The sequence below is a fragment of the Berghia stephanieae genome, chromosome 8 (genome assembly GCF_034508935.2).
Source record: "Berghia stephanieae isolate SIO BIC M18660-M18661 chromosome 8, UCSD_Bste_1.3, whole genome shotgun sequence".
NCBI classification, from domain to species: domain Eukaryota; kingdom Metazoa; phylum Mollusca; class Gastropoda; order Nudibranchia; family Aeolidiidae; genus Berghia; species Berghia stephanieae.
In genome coordinates, this window is record NC_088367.1 from 51,689,830 (window position 1) to 51,710,483 (window position 20,654).

The following is a 20,654-nucleotide window of genomic DNA, read 5'->3' on the forward strand; positions in this document are numbered from 1 at the left end:
AATCCAGAGATGTCCAAATTTGGTCATACGCCCATTTCTAAAATGACAAAATTCTCACCATTAAATCTACAAAATATCCATTTAAAAATCTGAATCTTCTTAAGGATAAAATCCTGAAATGTCCAAATTTAGTCATTAAAATATCAAATAACAATAGCTGTTCAATCGAGCTGTTCAAGAGGCAGGCATGAGAAGAAAGGAAAGGAAAGGAAACAACAAAGATACAAATCAAGTACTCACTTTATCCCTGTCACCATCTTTGAGAGATATGTTGTCAACACCTACATCCATTTCGTCAAACTCCCCATCCTGGAAAGCACCCCGGGCGTCGTATTCCGGTGAATCTGAATCCCCGAGCGAGAGAGGACCTTGACCTACGTAGCTCCCTTCTGCCCCGCCTCTCCAGTCGGCCAGTCTTTCGGCCGCAGCAGAATTTTCACGAGATTTGTTTGTCTTCTTGGACATTGTAATGAACAGGAGGTGGAGATAAAAAGTTAACCAGAGAACTGGTACCACATAGTCCAAGGCAATAACCGTCCGATTGCCAAGTCCTTCACAAACACAGAAATGTAAAACAAATGTTTGATCTCAACACAACAATAATCTTTGTCTGTCCTGTGCAAAATCTAACACACAACAAGAGAAATATATCACATCTGGGCTGTTGTCAGAAAATGGTATTCCATACACTCGAGATCTGAACAAAAAAAGGAAAAGAAAAATGAACAAATGAGTAAATGAATGTTTTAAATTAATTCTTGTCAAAGTGACACTAAGCTGCTAGAAGCTGTGGACTGTAAAAGTAATCAACAAAAATAAAATTAAAACTTCGAAAAAGAACAAAATACTAAACATGAACATTTCTGGTTCACAACACTCCTTCAGCCACTAATAAAAACAATCAAAACATTTATACATCAGTATTAATATTAACTGCATGGCTAATCTGTGACCATCTGGCAACTAAATGTCTTCAAAGTGCTTTACACGCAGTACCAAGCCAGCAGGAATACATATCAATAACATGTAGGACTAGAAATGATGTCTATACCAGAAGAATTAGAAGGTGATGTTGCTATTTTTCGGACAGATACAATGCTGTGATCGACCAGGTACTCTTTTTACACCTGAATACGGTGAGATAATATGAGAAAAGAACTTTTTCCAAGGACTCAACTCAACACTTATTGGGTAGCTGGATCTGCAAATCGAGAAGAAAGTACTTTGATATAGACTAGCAATCCATGAAATGTGTAGCAAGTAATTGCTGTTGTCCCTTTAATGAGATTGAAACCAAGATCAAACCTGGCTCCATGGAACCCCATGAATGGATTGGTCTGGATAGAATAATATAAAACAGACAGAAAGAACGACTAACTCAACTCTTATGTTCAAAATCACAAACAAAATGACGGCCATCTCACCAGAACAACTTGACATACAAAGAAATTCACGCATTCAAAGGAAAACCCACTCAAAAACACGAAAACACTCATCTGCAAAGTGAGCCACCTTCAAATATTCATTTGCACCCCGCACTATCAAAGACTGGAATGCTTTTCCCGATCATATGTATGTGTCAAAATTCTTCAGCCTAAACACCAACAATGGTGACCACGTTCAAAAACTCTCTCCACCCTCAAATACAAATAATCCCAGATGCAGACCAGATTATTTTCTAATCCTCCTCTCCACCCAGCAGCAGTGATTGGGTAGCTGGGACTTTTTTTGTTTGTTTGTTTGTTGCTTTAGCTCTCTTCCAACACAATTGAGGTTATATGAGAGACCGCTGAAACAAAACAAACAAGCAATCTAACAAAAATAGTACAAATGTCAATCAAAAGCATAACCTAAAGATATCATAAGCTAAATTATAAATAACCCAAGAACAAACAGGCAGAGGATTTACAGGAAAAAAATCTCCCCTGTCAAAAATACAACCACAAACCAAAGAAGCAGGATAGGCTGGTAAAGAGAAGAAGAAACGACATCACTATTGGATCGTACACCCATGCGAACATCATAGGTATATGATTCAAGGGTGATGCTCCCATCCAACCACCCGCGTAGCTGGGACTGTTAGATCTGGTGGAAAGTAGGTTGAAATAGAATAGCATCCTATTCAAAGTATAGCAATCCATTGTCATTGTCCGTTTCATACTATAATAGAAACGGGGATAAACATCAGCTACACAGGCCTAATCTAATGGCTAATGGTTCTGAATCTGACGGACTTGTTTATATATATATATATATATATATATATATATATATATATATATATATATATATATATATATATATATATATATATATATATATATATATATATATTGATTCTTGCAAAATAATATATTTGCAATTCCCTGTAACAGATCAAATTAATGTAAATAGGCATTTAAAAAAAAAAAAAAACAAATCTAAAATAAAAATGTTAAAAACAAAAACAAAGTGAACAACTTTCCAAATAAAAATTATTTAATTTAAAAGACGTTTTTTTTGGTTTTTTTTAATCATCTTTTCTACCCCAAACCCATGACCACAGATGTAACTGATAATTTCATAATTAGAGAATTTAATCCCTGTGATTAAAAACACATGATAAGAACTTGATATGTCCATACATGTTAGTGAAGTGACGAGTAAAAGGTTTAAACATTTAAATATCCTACATCTACACCTTAAAAATGTTTTTGGCAACAGAGTGAGATAAGTGGTGAATCGTTGTCTAAATCTTGAGAACTACAACATTTGTATTGTAAGTGTCAACACAGTCTGAGTGTATCAAAGCTACAAAATCCACTTGACAATCAAATGTCACTGCCAGGTACTAAATCTAATGAAAACACTTACAGGATATTGAAATGAAAAAAAAAAAAGAAAGAAAGAAAAAAAAACACCTACTGCATAAATGTTGGCCAGAAAACTCGTCTTTGAACTATTGCTTGATTAAAATGACCCTTATCCCGGCAAAAAAATCTCAAACCCGGGTCTTCTATAAAGCATTGTCAAGTCCCAGGTTTCAGATCGATTGCCGAGACGAGGGTCATTTTAATGGATCAACATTTGAAAGATGAGTTTTCTGGCCAAATTATTTTAATACAATGTTTTTCCAGAGTGTGTCAGAGTCAGAATTGTAACAAGAGTGTAATCATAAAATTATTAACAAAACATCAGAAAGATGGAAGAAATGAATTCTAAATATAGAACATCTCAGCTTTATTCTGACTAAACCTTTTCATTTTTTTTTTTTTTGTTATTTCTTTACAACTTTTTTATTAAATTCTGCTGAATATCCAAGAATCGGTTCTGCCTTACTTGGCTTTCACTCTAGGAGCATAGAGGTCATAGGTCATCAAAAACGACAATCCTTAACTTAATCAAAATGTTTAACCCCAGAGTTCTTTGAGGAAATGTAATCATGCTTCTGTAGTAAAACATTTTAAAAACTTTTTTTTGTTACATGTACTGAAAATCATCTCACTTTATGTCTTCTTATTGTGTATCTTTTGGAAAAGTCCCTAAAAATTAAATTTTCCCAACAAACTATTAGCATTTTCTGGCCCGGCTATGTGGAAATCATTAACTGCTTAAAACATGAAACTGAATACTTTTAAAAATCCCTCAAAATTGAGCCAGTTAGATCTACTAAATCAATTAATTTTGATCAGCACAAATTGTACAGTTACTAAATACTTCTATTATTATTTATCTTGACGACAAGATTATTTACACCAATTTCATTCAAGTGACTCGATTAGGAAATTCAAGCTAAGTTTTCTTTCTTTATTTATTTTAGAATAATTTAGTTTGTTTTGTGTTTTTTAATTTATATATCATATATATATATATATATATATATATATATATATATATATATATATATAAGTATCAATCCACTATTAAGGTGACCACTGTGAAATGCACCAATTGGAGGACCAAGCATATGTCTTGTTCAAATTGATTAAACTGTTCAATCTTTGTTCAAATGAGTATAGTTTGATTCCCTACAATGATTTATGAACACAATTCTGATGCTTGATGATCACAATGGTATATAGAAAATTACTCGGTCCCCCTAATGTTTTACTAAGTGTTTCTGTAGCTTTAAGGAGACATTTGGTAAAAACATGTTTTTAGGGAGACCACATTAAAAAACCCTTTTAGGGAGCCCAGTATATGTTTATATATGTGTATACCTAAGAGTGCATTTTCAAGTGAGCTACCACCAAATTGTCTAAAATAAAGTAAGTCCTTAAGATTAAGAGCTTCATGGCCATAGTGTCGAAGCTTATCCCAGTGTGCGTAGAGTGAAGTGGCCGAGCAACGCATTTACTAACTCCTGGGAAGGTCCATCCCTCAGAAGGGGCGCTCAGGGAAATAACCTGGGACTCAAACACGGCAAAAAATATTCCCAGTTGCTCCGTGCGCCATTGTTTTTGCAGTCCCCGACCCCTTTAGAAACCTGACGACCCAGGTTAAGATCAGAGATAGAAGGGACCAGGCAGAGGAGTTTATTTGTTGTTGTTGTATACCACTGAATGGACTTGGTTTGTTTTGTTTTGTTTGTAAGGGTTTTACGGCGCTTGCAACACATTAAGGTCATATCAGCGCCAGTAAAAAGGAAGAAAATGGGATAGTAAAAAGTTCTGGAACTACAATTAGAGCACCCAAGAAAAAGTAAGGCAAAGGGGATTTGTTTCAAATAGGAAACAGTAGATTCCAAGAGCCCACTATCAAAGTACTTAGTTTGAGATCACCTAAACGTCTCATTCAGACACAAGCACAGGTCCCAACAAAGAGGGATACACTCAAATGTTTACAAAGCATAAATAATATGTAAACAAAACAATAAAGAGCATAACAGACAGATGATTTACAAGGGAAAAATATAATCTCCCAAAACTCGAACTATACATTTGACTGTTTCCCTCCCAGCCAGGTCCTGGACAAAACCAAGTAATCCCATCCCATCCCGAGACAAAGACAGAAAACAAGTTGGAAAACAGACATAGGGGGATAGAAGACGCAACGAGTACGTCCCTGCCCATTATGGGAAGTCGGGAACCCCACCCAGTGAGTGAATGGAGTTGGATGGATAGGACAGCAGATCTGATGGACACAATGAACGGCTTCAATCAACATCTCATTCACTTTAACTTGCACAATGCTTGCTTTGGTTTCGTGGTAGACAGTTCGTCTGATGCCCGAGTTGCCAGGGTTCGAATCCATATTTGTGGCGATGCAGAGTCATTGTAAAAGTCTCATTTACAGTCTCACTTGTGTTAATTGGAGTACGTTACTGAATTGTAACAACGTTGTTCGTGTCCATATAAATCTACTACCAGCTGCACGTTGAGCTCATTGTGGGTTTTATGATACATCAAGCTCGTGTAAAATTACATTTACATTTGACCGAAAAATGATACATAACGATAGAAGTCTACAAATCATATTGCAGGTTTATTTCAGTTCCAAAAGCCATCACAAACATTCATCCACTGTATCACATAAGTCTTTGGTCACCAAATAAAAGCATGAAGTTTGCTATGTGTACAGTGCAACATAAAAGGATAGAAACAGTTTTACTGATAAAACCCTCAAATGATAACAAACCAATATGTTGTTGCTGGTAAGTTGCTTAATTGCATTTGTTAAAAAGCATAAACTGTGAAGCAAAAGTGTTGAAAATCGTTTGAATAAAGTTTAATGCAAAAAAAATAATTCTTAAGCACTTTATGCCGTTCTAAGCTGTCGTTGCTGCATTTTTTTTCATTATTAATTATTATTATTCTGATTAAGGATGAGGGGATAAAGAAAGAATGAAATTAAATGCACAGAGGTGTCATTTCTTGACAGTCACCTCTAAAGATTGCAACTCTTAAAACTATCATAAAAAGAATAGTGAAATTTTACATTAGGTATCTAGAAAATGCTGAACATAAAGCTACATTGGCCAATTAAGTTAGGGTTAGTAGAAAGACTTTTTATTCTGCCATATCTGATTCTTTCAGATAGTTCTACATAGCTGCCAACTTTTCAAAAATAAAATAAGGAACGCTCATTTTGCCCGGGATGAGGGGCGATGTGTGCCGAAGCCCCCCCCCCCCCCCCCCCCCCCCCTTCATCGAATCGCAACATATAAAAGTCAGCCTTTTTAATTACTATTACTAACACTAACAAGTTTGAGATGACAGAGGCTAGTCCAAATGTTGCTCAATTATCGGGTTTAGTACCAGCACATTTGAATCGTTAAAATGACACTTTCCACAATGATTGTTGTTTTGTTTTTAAGGGTTTTACGGCGCTTGCAACACATTTAGGTTATATCAGCGCCAGTAAAAAGGAAGAAAATTGGATAGTAAAAAGTTCTAGAATTACAGTTGAAGCATCCAAGAGAAAGTAAGACATAGGGGAACTGGGAACAAATAGGGATCAGATGTAGATTCCAAGAGCGTATCACCAATGTACTAAGTTTGAGATCACCTATAAGTCTTATCCGGACACAAGAACAAAATCCAACAAAGAGGAACACACTCAAATGCTTACATTATACATTAAAAAATAACAAATATAGTAATAATACATAACAGAGAGATGATTTACAAGGAAAAAAATATCATCTCCCAAAACAATAAATATGCATTTGACTGCTTCCCTCCCAGCTAGGACTCCGGCGAGGGCCAGGAAAAAAACAAGTAATCTCATTCCAAGACAAAGACTGAAAGCATGTTGGAAAACAGATATAAGGGGATAGAAGACACAGTGTGTACCTCCCTGCCCGCTATGGGAGCTTTCCACAATGAGATCAAAATTCAGAACGGACAATATAAAGAAAGAATTCAACTGCCTCAACTTTGATAAGGACCAATACACAAGAAGCACGATTGTAAAATAAATGAAATAACTTAAGATGGTTAGAAATGCATAACTACCAACCTGGTACATCACTTGAGAGGGCGTTTTGGGGTAAAAATTAGGTGAGTTCAGATAAAAAGTAGACGATTGCGAATATGTTTTCTTTCATGCAACATAATGGTCTTTAAGTAGTATACTATAATAGTAGTTATAGTAAAATGCACCTCTAAATATTAGAGAATTCCTACTTCTTTACTTTGACAAGATAAACACACCTAAAAATGGAGTATACTTATTTTTCTTGAACCTAAACCGTTACAAAAGCTTGCTTGAAAAAAAAAAAATTAAAATCAGATGAAGATGTTTTTAAAGGGATTAAATTTATATATTTCATAAATTAATAAAGGGAAATAATCATTGTCATCTTTAATCAATATAAGCAATTGATTTTCTTATTGAATACCTTCCAATCAAAAAGGTGGATTTAATTTTATTCTTAATTAAAATAATATTTGTAACAAATAGTGAAAGTATCAATACTGTCTTAGAATATTCAAAGTATATCGAGGCTAACATCCATATCCTATGCAAATCTCCAATACATTATGAAAGGTTTGAGTAAAATACAGGCGTCATATAAACGAATGGAACTTTTTTAATTGTTGAAAATCATTTATGTTAGAGGCATAATTCAAATTAAAGAGCTACACAAATGGAGATTATGCTCTCACTGGACACCAATAATAATGATAATAATAATAACAACAATAGTAGTAGTAGTAATAGTAATAATAATGGATCAATAATAATAATTCATTAGGCTCACATGGCTTTTTTACCACAAATTAGTCAAAAATTACAAAATACGGATTTTGAACTAAAAATAAGCACTTACGGACTCAGGAAGTCAAATACGGAACAAATCCGTTTTTAACAGAACGGTTGGCAGCTATGGTTCTACAAAGCATTTGTCTCTCAAGCTGAGCAAATGAATGTTCATATAATATAAAAAAGGATATTGCAATGATGAACAGATTGTACTATATAAAGATAAAACGTTTTTGTAAACCCCAAAATATGTCAATAACACTATACAATACAATGAATGTAATACAAATCAAATTCATGATTGTCATTACACCGATTGAAACGCTCTTTCCCTTCTATATTTATTTCTTTCATTAAAAATCTTTGTCTTCACCAAACTAATTAGTGTACCTTCAGGGATTCCTTTTTGTGAAAATACCCTGTGGTGTTTTAAGAACAGAATAATTTCAGACTTTCTAGGTAATGATCCCCTTGAACCATGTGCTGAAACATCTTCGACAAAGTTTTTAAAATATGACTTGACTCTATCTGTATCCTCATCTGACCATGACATGTATCTCCGATTTTTGCTTGAATTCCTCTTGGGTTCAGTTTGTTTTGAAGAACACGTAAGCTGATTTGGCACTCCTGCTTCACCATCAAATATTTCTTCTTGATTTGCAGCTGTTACTATGGATGTTCCAAAATTTGCATTTGAGTCTCTATTCACTACAGAGTCATTTGTTTCAATGTTACAATTTCCTTCCCAGTGACCGATGCTGAGTTATCAATTTGACCCAAAAAATGACCAACTTCTGTTATTTCTCGTATTGCAAGTGGACACTGATAAATGTTTTGATTGATTGATTCACTGTGTCCCATATGTCGATAGAAGACATCTCTCTCGTGTTGTGGGACATCAAGTAAGGCAAATAATGTCGAAGCTCGGTGCCTGAATTTATCAGCTATTAACAACTGGGGTTTCTCTAAATCCTTTACTAAGGAAGTGACATATTTGATGGCAATGTAACCACTTACATGATCTTTGGATATTCCTGTATTTGGAAAAAGAAATGGGTTGTCTGAAATATCAACAGCTTTACGCTCCTGTGCAAGTTTCCTTAAAGGCTGAATTGTGTCATTGGGTATCAACACAGGGACCAACATCTTGCTTCCCTTTCCAGACTGATAGGCCAGCTTATACTTCTCAAGTAACGCTTTTTCCAGAGGATCAGTGACATGTTGTACAAGCTGGGGATCAACCCATACACCTGAATCTGCATCATTCCAGTCTTTTAACAACATCCTTGCGGGTTCTCCGCCTCTCCTCGCATTAAACATTGTAAGCCTAGCTACGATGACATTGCGAAGCCTAACAAACATATGTGAATCAAATAATTGATAATCATCCTCACAAATACGGACCATCTCTTCAGTAATAAATTGCCGTAGCTTCTTTATATCATTCTCTAATGGCATCTCTTTGGGTTTTCTCAAATTTGTTCTCTTTGCTTCACATTGAACTCTGGCTGTAAAAAAAATACTATCCCAATTATAATCCAGGACAGCTTTGAACAAATCTATCTCTGCGGATTCTTCCATTTTGTTTTGCATTATATATTCCCCTTTTAAGAAATTAATTAACTTTTTCAATATAAATCCAATTGAAAGCTTCAAGCCTGCTTTCAATGTCCCATCCTCTTTCAAAGTCATTTCAGAAATGGTTTGCGATATTTCATTAAAGTTACAACGCTTCACCACGTCCTCTCCAGAGAAAGAAGGTTGATTCGTTCTCTTCCTAGTTTTTAAAATCAAATTTCCTAAGATGCGTAAATCACTCATTATAACTTTTCTCTCCTTCTTTGAACTTTTACTCCACAATTTTGTTCCTAACAATACTATAGCTTTGTCTGATCGACACAAATTTCCCACTTCATCATTCCGAAATTTGTCAAGAATATTCTCCTTTATTTCTTTACTTGCATTGGGAGCCACGGGATAAAATTTTACAACCCCAGTACACAGAGCATGCTCAGTACTACATTTCTTTTTGTGTTCATAAACCCTTCGTCCAGAGTAAAACCCCTTACAGCCAGCACACATAACAACTTCATGTGACCCTTGTGCTCTCTCACGCATAACTATTGAATTGTTTCTAGTGTTTGAATAAAAAATGCCCTTTTTCTTGAGATAATCCATTGTTCTATCCCTTTCCTTTACAGGCTGTTTCATGGCCTCTGTAACTTCTGTCTCATCTTTGTGTTTCCTCATCAAATGCCTTGAGAGTTTTGTTTGCAACTGTCCACAGTATGGACAGGGTCTCCTTGGCTTTTTGTATTTCTCTGGAAAAAAAAGAAGAAAATAAAGCACATCATGCTATGAACTATGAAAATAAATCAATAGACAGATCATATGCACATCAGCTACATGACAGCGATAGAGAGGAATAGCATTCCAAATATTTAAGGCCTGGACAAGTAACTGTCATAATTCCTTCTTGTTATATACTTTTCTACCATCTATTCCTTTGGAAGAGGTATGTTAGATTTGTGGAGACCTCTGCCACATAACAAATCCAGTGAAAAGACGCCATATTTTTGTTTTGAAATAGAAATAAATAGATCAATCCACCCACTTCACTGGGTTCAGGGTTCCCTCTTCATTATAATCAAAATATGAACATAAATCGGAATAGTAACACATTGAAGTCTCATCTGAATACATAGATTGTCCTTTGTTGTTTCAGCGAAAAATCAGACAGAATGTCAAAAGAATTTTAGGTTTTTCCCCAACCACCCCTTGGAGGTATCAGTATCAGCGGAATGGTAAGCGTCATGTTTTTTACGTTGAGCAACAAAATTTACTCCAAATGCTTCACTCGACCCAGGCGGAAAAGCAATCAAGAATAGACCCAAGTCCTATCCAAAGACTAACATTTCATTTAAGTTTATTGTAGGCCCTTGGCCAATCGACAAAATTCAATTCACATAAATTATTTACAACAATCAGAAATTAATTATATCAATAATAGTAATAGAATGCAATGAGGCAATATCATAATAATAATAATAATAATAATAATAATAATAATAATAATAATAATAATAATAATAATAATAATAATAATAATAATAATAATAATAATAATAACAGTAGCGGCTATAAGTAACAATTAATATAGTAACAAAAGTAATAATAGACTATAGTTCATAGTCATAACAATGACTTTCTTTGTCATTGAGGGAGTGAGAAAACATCACCGGCTGGCAGAACAAACAGCCGACATCAATCAAACGTCCTCCAGACCGGTTGAGCATCGGCTTCATTAATTCCTTAAAGACTTCCCCCCAACTGCCTGAACGATGCTGATGCCCAGACAACTTAATCCTGATTTATATTTTGTGGGAATGAAATATGACATGTATATGCCGGAAATATTTCAATAACAAACACACTGTTCAGATAGAAAATATTTGAGTCTTGCCTTTGTTAATTGATACAGGTAAGTTAGGAAAATAAATGCTAGTAAAAACGATCAGCAAGTTCGTGAACACTGCTTCTCAACTCGAACATATGTTTTCATCAAATCTACACACATCATGTTGTGAGCTGAATTTTAATGATCTCAGTTGTCATTGAAAGGAAACCCAAGAATTTTAGAATAAAGAAAAATATTGAACCTGGAAGTCAAAAGGGTTTGTAGCACAGCAGGCATTATCAAAGTATAATTTTAGTACCGACAAATTAAAAAGAAAATGTGCTTTTCTTTAAATGCTCCCAATCATCATATACTGTTTAGGTTGCAAGATTAATAAAAATGTTATCTACTCTGATTCTCGTTAAGTTTCCAGCTGGTCTGTGAAAAAAAAGCCTTAAGCATCATAGAAATACAAAGAAACAGTTTTAATATATAGATGGGTTGTAACAAAAAAAACCATTTTAACACTTACAATACAAGCAATTTAAGTCTATTACAGACAAAAAAAAAACCCCAATAAAATAAACATGAACATTTTTATGGCTGGTTTCACTGATATCACTCACACATTGGGGTTTCAGATTCTAAGATGTCCACCCTATCAAATTTGGATTTGTGCTTGTTATGTAAATGGTAGCGTATTTTGCGACGCAGCACTGCCAAAACAGAAAAAAAATGCAATAACACAAATGCAGCACCATGGAGGGGGTGGAAGTTTTCTTTTAAAAGGAATGGGTAAATTAAAATTGATCCCACAAATATCAAAGGAGAAGAATGACAAAAAAATGACTCACCATTGCACGTAACACGTTGGTTTGCAAGTGTATAGCATTCGGGTTGAACCTGGGTCCCAGACTGGCAACGAGGTTCAGTCTGTGATAGTTTGGATGAGGCTCTGACTGAGTTGGGGAATGAGCACTAGGTTCCAAAGACAATGATGTACTCAGCATTGGGTACCTCACAGAGTACGTAGAGGAATCAGACTCGGAGTCAGCAACAAAATCGGGACCCTGTATATTTTGTGGAAAAGATGACAGATCAATCAATTTATTCATGTTGACAATAAACATGAAGAGCCATTGTTTAATAATCCAACTAAACAATTAGCTGGTTAATAATGCAAGTATAATAAAAAAGAGTTGAGAAAGGCAGACATATTGTCTAAGTATTTAATATGTTCAACTGTGCTTGGATAAATATAGATACACCAACCAGGGTTTCAGTAAACCGTTTTTAACCAACTCTTTAAATCCTACACCAGGACCAACAACTACAAAACAATTTTTTATATCACTACGATTCTGGACATATAAACGGTTGTCATTGCAACAATATGAACTTCCTAACCTTGCAACTGCAATATAGTTAACAAAAAAAGTTGATAAACATTACGATGCAAGAGAATTTGGACAAAATGCGAGATCAAAAGTATAATCCCAACAGAAGCTATTTTAATTTTTCCTGGAAACGCATCATTTTCACATTTTGTCAAATAAAAAAACAAACGACTTCAAATGTGAATGGCTCATCAATGAATATCACTTCAAAATATAACGAGGAAGGTTTAAAATAGTGTTATTGTTGGCGAAGTCCACTGCAAAGAAAAATTTTTAACAACAAAAAACTAGGAGATCTCACTGGTGTAAAACAGTGTTGTCCTTGTCCTGAAATATTGTATTGCGCCTAACAGACTGCAGGTCTCATCTTTTGTGGCAAATGTGTTTTGTCCACCACAAAATATGTTGATGTGAAGCATTTTGAGCATGGTGCCAACTGTGGATAAACGCTATACAAATGTTATGATTTTATTTTAATGTACATACTTACCACAAATGAATCATGTGATATGGAACTTTGTTCTGCATCACTTTCAGGCTCTGAGTTGGAGTCTATATAGAAAATAAAAACAACAAAAAAAAAGCTGAAGACTATCATGTGCAAGTTTTTCTCTAAACTCTTAAACAAAAAATCATGCCATCTTGTGCTGTAAAAGGATTTTTTAAAAATTATTTACCTTATGACTATTGTCCTTTGGAAAAAAAAGAAAATTAAGTCCGAAACCTTCTGGCTATTTTCTTTTAAATTTCAAGAACGTCAGAGTTGGCAAGGGAGGACGGAAATATAATTCCAGAAACCAATCTGTCTATAATCATATCCATATGATAGTTTTTCGTTCAAGATTCAGGTACAGTCCACTTAGGATAATCGCAATACCTTGGGATCATCGAAAATGTTGGGATTAACCGAAATTCAGTTTCCTGTCCACTATTTCAACATTTTACACATTTATTGTCAACTCAAACCAGTAAATAATATTCTTAGTCCACCACATACAGAGCAATTTGATTGAAACAAAAACCATATGGCAGCCCCGTGTAGATTTGTCAACCAAAAGCAGCTATGAAGCAAGCCGATATCTTATTCAGATTGGAAGAAGTTTCAATCTTTTTTCTCAACAATTCAACATTTGTCAGAGTTAAAGAGATTAGCCTTAATGAGAGACAATAAGCTCTCACCAAACTCGTTGGTCACAATGCACAGTTGTTAATCCTAAAACAAAGGATATCGCTCAGTCTCTCTTTATAACTGTCATTTATAACCTGTTGTCAAGATTATGACCAGCCCCACCCCTCTTCTATTTAATGGCCACCGATGACGTCACAAACCCATACTGCAGAGCCCCGCCCTCTTTCGACTCTAACAGAGTGGTGACACACTACTGTAGCATTAAATCCTGCTCACTCTCGATTCTTCAACCTGTCACGATTTCATCCATGATGAAATTTAATCATGATATACTGTTTGATTTCTTGAATTTACCACTTTTTAAAAAACCGAAGTTTGTTGCAATTAACCAGTGACTTTTATATAGAATTATTTCCATTGCTTAGGAAATATTGTGATTAACCGAAAGTTGCGATTAAACGAGTTGCAATTATCCGGAGTGGACTGTAATAGTATTACACATCATGACTCAAAAAAAAAAAAAAAAAAAAAGCAAACTATGTGTACCTAAATGTTATTCATTTCCTCATCAAATTACATTCTTACCATTAACATCATAGATCACATCAAAAGGGTTGTCTGGATTGACAGCAAGACATTTTTCAGGATTTTTAAAGCTCAAATCTCTCTGATCTGAAGTTACAAAAGAAATAGCATATTCTCAACATTAAACTATGATTTTGTGATGGCTGTGATATGGCATACTGTATGCATAAAGCAAGATGCAAAGACAGGTTTAAGTTTAAATTATTTTATATTCTTTTCAAAAATCCATTCTAGTTTTGCCAAAATAAAATAAACACGAGAAGTGTTGAGTTGGATAAAGCTAAAACTAAAAGTAGTAGTGGTAGTAGTAGTAGTAGTAGTAGTAAACGACAGATCTTACTCACTAGTGTGAATCTACAGTCTACAGAAGTTCCCGAATTATCTGACTCCACTTCCAAATGACTGACTGACAAGTGACAATCATCAATCGGTGTGTGTGTGATTGTGATGTCTACCCTATTGAAAATCTTAAATCAACAGTGATGTAATAAGAATGGCCAATAACTTACCATTTAAATTATCTCGGTGTCTCTTCAATGATGCCTCCAGCATCAATTTACCCCACGATGCCATAGACGTCTAGTTTGGAACTCAGCAAGTGACGAAAAAATACTTGCGGCTATAGAGAGGACGTCCGTCGGCCACTCTCTCCGCAAGTCAATTGTCAGTGGTTATCAGATAATCATTGGTTCTTGAAAAATATAGAAACACAGCGGTTCATTTAAAAAGACTCTTTTGTAGATCAAGATATAATGTTAGGTATTGCACTTTAAAATCTCTTCAGACATAGAACGGGTCAACTTGACGTCTAGACCAAATCATTTCGAAGATCGATATGGCAACAGCAACGCCTGGAATGGAGGATTTAAATGCGGCATCTGACGATTCTACTGCTATGACAGAAGATGCTCCATTTCACGACGTCGAGATGGCTTCAACTGGCATCAGGCATCAACATGCTACTCAATAATGGGTTTGATGAAGCGTTTGACTAAGAATTAAAGCTGATAACTGATAACCACCTACCTACTACTGACTTGCGGAGTGAGTGCCGAGTGCCTCTTTATGCGCGAAATTGACTAAACATACGTTTCACGAAAAAAAGAGTTACTATGTTTGCTTGTCTCTTGTCACCAAGATAAGAATCCGGACCAAGATTCGATAAATCTGTTTCTAAAAATAGATTATAATTCGTATATCTTGTTCATTCCTCAGTTCATCAACTTTCACACAATTTTATATTAGGTTTTCATTACTATAAAAATCCATATAATGCTCTAGAATTTTAGAGAAAATTTCGGAAAGATATATTGCCTCACTATTGAAATATATCGATGAAAACACTGGTACCCCTATTGTACTTTTTTCAGGCGGTCACCTTATTGACCAACGTGAAAATTTAGGCATAACTCTTCTTACTGTGGTGTTTAACAAATAACTTCAATACTATGATTTACAATTATATATCCTTGACGGTTGGGTTGACAACTTTAAACTAAAAATAGAAAAGTGAATGTGCTAGAGGTCAAATCAATAGGGGGACCGGATTTTGGTCTCCCTATTGGTAAAGTACTGTAAAATGAACTAATAGGGGTACCAAAAGTCTCCCTATCCGGTATTAATACATATATATATATATATATATATATATATATATATCATCATCATGATGCTATGGTGTTGGTTGCAGTAGCAGTGGCAGCAATGATGATGATGATGATGATGTGGTGGTTGTAGTGGTGGTTGTGATGATGTAGTGGCCTGTGATGGTGATGATATGTGGTGGAGGAGGTTGTAGTAGTACAGGTAGTGATGATGATGATGATGATGATGATGATGTGGTTGAGGAGGTTGTGGAGATGATGATGATGATGATGATGATGATGATGACCTGTGGTGACTATGGTGGTAATAGTGACGATAATTTGGTGATGCTTGCAGAAAAGTGGTGGTAGTGATGATGGCAATATGGCGGTGGTTGCAGTAGTCTCGGTAGTGACGATGATGCAGTGGGGAAAGGTTGTAGTGGTAATGATGATGACACTGATATGATGGTAGTGGTACTTGTAGCAGTGGTGGTAGTTACACTGATGCAGTGTTGGTGGTGGTTGCAGTATGTTCCACTAGGTTCAATCTTACATTTCGAATCTTTATACATTTCTAAACGTTTGAAGTAGAAAACTCTCTCTCTCTCTCTCTCTCTCTCTCTCTCTCTCTCTCTCTCTCTCTCTCTCTCTCTCTCTCTCTCTCTCTCTCTCTCTCTCTCTCTCTCTCTCTCTCTCTCTCTCTCTCTCTCTCTATCTATTTATCTATCTCTCTACCCTTGTCTGTGTGTCACACGAAAAATTGAACGCGTTTACTATGCAACTGAATGATAATCGAGAGAAAATTCTTCCAATTCATTTTCTCATTTGTCAAATCATGAAGCACTTTACTTTAGCAGACGTCAAATTAATTTCAGAATATTTCAAACAATAATGAAATGAAGACGAATACATGATCGTAGGCGGGTAAGATAGAGAACTGTGATAAGAATAAGAATGCTGAGATACTGGTTGACTTGAACATTTGACGACCCCACCCCGAGCCCCGAGTCATCAGGTCAGGACCAGAACAATTCAATAGAAATTAGAATAGAAACCAATTTCCATTCATTTTGGTGTAACAGTAACAGAATAAGGAGGTGTCTAAATAATAGGTACCCTAAGCCTAAGATCATGTTTAACAATGTTATAATAACTGAACGGAGGATAATTTGTCCCTCCATTAATATCCGAAACGGGGAATTATTTGTGAATAAAACGAACGAGTTCTGCCTTCACACACAGTCACAGTGTTGGTGTCATCTCTCTTTTCTGCTTCTAATCTCACTGCCTCAATTTCAATCCCGACGAATGCTTTTTTTTTTCTTCATCTTTTCCAGACCCTTTATCTCATGCTGTGTCATTAATGAGAAAGAGATGCTTTGTGAACATAAATCATGGCAAAGTATGAGGCTCTCATTGACAATGGGAGATCGAGGAAATAATCACCTTACCTTACATTATTTAGCAATATCTGTGTACACTTCACAACACAAGACGTAAGCACCTACTCACGTCTGTCATTACATTCCCACACGAAGAGGTAGGACCAGTCTACGCCAGAAAGAGGCTGTGACACACTTTCATTTCCCAGTCAAAACATTCCTCGTGATCAGAATGAGATGACGGCTTTAATCAGAACAGTGGAAAGCATAAAAGCATTAGTTCTTCAAAATAATTTTGCTTACCCTCGAAAACGATAATTGCGCCTATTATGAAGAGTAAATAATGTACAACAATAAATACCACACACAGGTCAAGGCGACTGAGTAGTAAAGATATTATAGTTGCGCAGTATGTGTGCGCAGTCAGAAGCTTAAGTTATGAGTCGAATAAATAATTTTGGTGTCTAGTTTCGAATAAAAACGGCCGTGCAAAATCCCAATCACAATGTTGAAGGTACCATCTGATTCACAACCGGGCGACACATAATTTTTTTTTTTGTTGTTGTTGTTGTTGTTGTTGTTTTCCCCCAGAAAGAAGCAAATACCAAAGACTCTGATAAGATGACACATTTCTCTCTTGTCATAAGGCATTTATTACACCAAAAAAAAGGGGGGAAAGAAAGAGGAATATCGGAGCTGCATGCGTTTTGTCTTACAACCTGTAGATTATTTTTTTTTTCAATATATCTATGTATGTATGCTGATATGACTTCGTCGTTCAATTCAAAATCCTCTCCATTTCCTTCTGTGCTTCTGTGTAAATGCAACTCATAGTTATGTTACGACTAAACGATCCCGCTTTGTTTGAGTTCTGTGTGATTTTTGGAAACATAGTATTAGGTTTCTGCTCCCTTGTCCAGATGGAATTAAAATGGAAGAAATCGTGGTTTTATTTGACAGAGTGTTTTAATCTATGATGAATATTTGTGTCCACAACATCGCCGGTATACCATCTCTGAAACGCGTGATGGGCGGTGACCTGACGGTGAACCTACAATGAAATAAAGGCAGTGCTTGTCCTTAGCTCCCCCTCTGTCCTGAACTTGCCCCTAACCGTAGCAGGGTTTTTTTTTTTTTTTTTTTGGTTTAATCCTCTTCGGGCCTTGAGGCACATAGGGCATCCACCAGACATCTCCATTTTTTGCGATCGGCTGCTTTTGCGGTGGCTGTATTCCAGGACAGGCCTGCTTCCTTTAATTCTTTCTCCATCGTCCTTCGCCAGGTTTCTTTGGGTCTTCCCGCTTTCTCTTCCCATCTGCTGTCCAGTACAAGGCTGTCTTGGGAAGTGACCCTTTTTCCATTCTGGCCACATGACCCAGCCAACGCCATCTTCTTCTTTTTATTTGGCTATCAATGCTAGTGCAGTCAGCTTTCTTTAATAGATCCACTGTTCTTATTTTTGTAGGCCAAAATAAATTAAAAATTCTTTTTAAACACTTGTTCTGAAAGGCTTCTAGTTTCTGTATTAAGGAGGATGTCATTTTCCAGCTTTCACTTCCATAAAGCAGTACACTTAAAACATTGCTCTTGTATATTTTCAGCTTTGTCTTTCTCATTATTTGCTTTGATTTCCAAAAGTTTTTCAGCATGCCGAAAGCCTGGTTTGCCTTTTGAATTCTGTGCTTGATATCGTGTTCTGCATTTCCGTCGTCTGTTATTTTGGATCCGAGGTAGGAGAACTCTGTTACCTCTTCAATTATATGTTCATCTATCCTAATTTCACTGTCATGTTTTGGATTCACCCTAATGTACACAGTCTTATCGAAATTTATTTTCAGTCCAATTTTCGAGGCGTTCTTGTGTAGTACGTTTAGTTTCTCTGAGGCGTCTCTGTGTGTACTGGAAACTAACGCGATATCATCTGCGTAGTCTATATCTTCCAGAAAAGATGTCAGTGTCCAGCGAATGCCTCTCTTCTTACCATCAATTGTATTTTTCATGAGCCAGTCTAGAGCCAGGATAAACAGAAGCGGGGAGAGTATGCAGCCTTGTTTTACACCAGTTGTTACATTAAAGCTGTCTGTTAAATTGTTACCACAGATCACTTGGCATTGGTAGTTGCTGTACATTGCTTTGATTAGGTTGACTATCTTCTTCGGTATACCATAATGGCGGAGTATTTTCCACAGGGACTCTCTGTGTAAGCTGTCAAAGGCTTTTTCAAAATCGACAAAAATGGTGTAGAGGGGGCTGTTCCATTCAATGCTTTGCTCCAGGATTTGTCTCAGGGTAAATATGTGGTCACTACATGACTTCCCTTTTCTGAACCCTGCCTGCTCTTTTCTAAGAATGTTTTCAATGTGAGGTGAGATTCTTTTCAGAAGGATTCTATTAAAAATTTTGCTCGTTACGGACAGGAGTGTGATTCCACGCCAGTTAGCACAATTTCCTAGGTCTCCTTTCTTGGCTATTTTATGGATGATGCCTTTCTGCCAATCCTCTGGTATTTCTTCCTTTTCCCAAATGTTGGTGAACAGTTTACTGAGAATTTTGGACATTTCTTGCGAGTTCGCTTTAAGCATTTCCGCAGTGATTTTGTCAATACCTGGGGCCTTGCCATTTTTTTGTTGTTGTATTGCCTCGTGCACCTCATGCTCAGTGATTGGACCAAGATTAACCTCTACGTCCATTTCTGCTTCTGGGATATCTGTGTAAGAAGATGGGTCTGGTCTGTTCAGAAGGTTTGCGAAATATTCTCTCCATCTTTCAATTTTCTCCTTTTCGTCTGTGATGACACTACCATCTTGGGATTTTAATGGTTTCTCTTGAACATAACTTCTGTTTCCCGAGAGCTTTTTTGTGATTTTGTATAGTGTTTGTGTGTCGTGTCTTACAGCTGCATTTTCTGCTTCAGTTGCTAAATTTTCTGCAAAATCTCTTTTGTCTTTCCTTGTGGATTTTTTCACTTCTTTATCCTTCAATAAGTATTCACTGGATAGCCTTTCTTTCAGTCGGGGGGATTTAGCATTCAGGAGATTTAGTTTGATTGATTTTCTTTGGTTAATGAGCTCCCATGACCTTGCTGATATCCAATTCTCTGTATTGGATTTATTGTGTCCTAAGTGTTCAGTGGCACTTTCCTGCATGACGTGGTTGAAATCTTGGATTGTCATGTTTGTAATATCTTGTATTGCACTGAATTTGTTTCTGACTGAGATATTGAAATTGTTTTGGATATCTGGGATTTTCAATTTATCTGTGTTGAAACGTTTCTCCTTCTGTTTTGCTATTTTTGTTTTCATCAATTTAGTAGAGATTTTGGCTGTGACAAGATGGTGGTCACTTCCAATGTCTGCCAATCGTCTGACTCTGACATCGTTTAGGCTGCTCTTCCATTTTCTGTTTATAATTATATGGTCTATCTGACTTTCTGTTTTCCCATCTGGTGATTTCCATGTCAATTTGTTGATGTTTTTGTGTGGGAAGAAAGTT

The 20,654-nt window shown here is 35.9% G+C and overlaps 2 protein-coding genes across 4 annotated transcripts in view; both read right to left on the reverse strand.

Moving 5' to 3' along the window:
- Positions 1–17,575, reverse strand: part of LOC144978846 (uncharacterized) — a 49,365-nt gene extending 31,790 nt beyond the window's left edge. The window contains exons 1-2 of one of the 3 annotated variants that reach the window (XM_078925407.1): positions 17,466–17,575; positions 241–697 (exon numbers count right to left, since the gene is read on the reverse strand). In XM_078925407.1, coding sequence (XP_078781533.1) covers positions 241–465 — 225 coding nt within the window. In that variant the 5' untranslated portion in view covers positions 466–697; positions 17,466–17,575. Of the gene's footprint in view, positions 1–240; positions 698–17,231; positions 17,334–17,465 lie in introns of those variants that run through there. The other 2 variants (XM_078925406.1, XM_078925408.1) reach the window with 2 other exon arrangements.
- LOC144979055 (uncharacterized) lies at positions 651–15,383 on the reverse strand. The gene is made up of 5 exons (XM_078925669.1): positions 14,704–15,383; positions 14,195–14,281; positions 12,971–13,032; positions 12,000–12,153; positions 651–697 (listed from the first exon to the last, which is right to left on the reverse strand). Exons 1-5 carry the CDS (start codon positions 14,765–14,767, stop codon positions 651–653), a joined length of 414 nt encoding a protein of 137 aa, XP_078781795.1. The 5' UTR covers positions 14,768–15,383.
- Positions 17,576–20,654: the final 3,079 nt, after the last annotated feature.

What these genes read in the sequence shown, in the direction of transcription:
- LOC144979055 (XM_078925669.1), bottom strand. Translation starts at nt 14,767, where the DNA reads ATGGCATCGTGGGGTAAATTGATGCTGGAGGCATCATTGAAGAGACAC. An exon ending in ACACCGAGATAATTTAAATG is followed by an intron (nt 14,282 to 14,703) that starts GTAAGTTATTGG and finishes TTGTAACTTCAG; the next exon opens with ATCAGAGAGATTTGAGCTTT. An exon ending in CAGACTGAACCTCGTTGCCA is followed by an intron (nt 698 to 11,999) that starts GTCTGGGACCCA and finishes TTTTTTGTTCAG; the next exon opens with ATCTCGAGTGTATGGAATAC.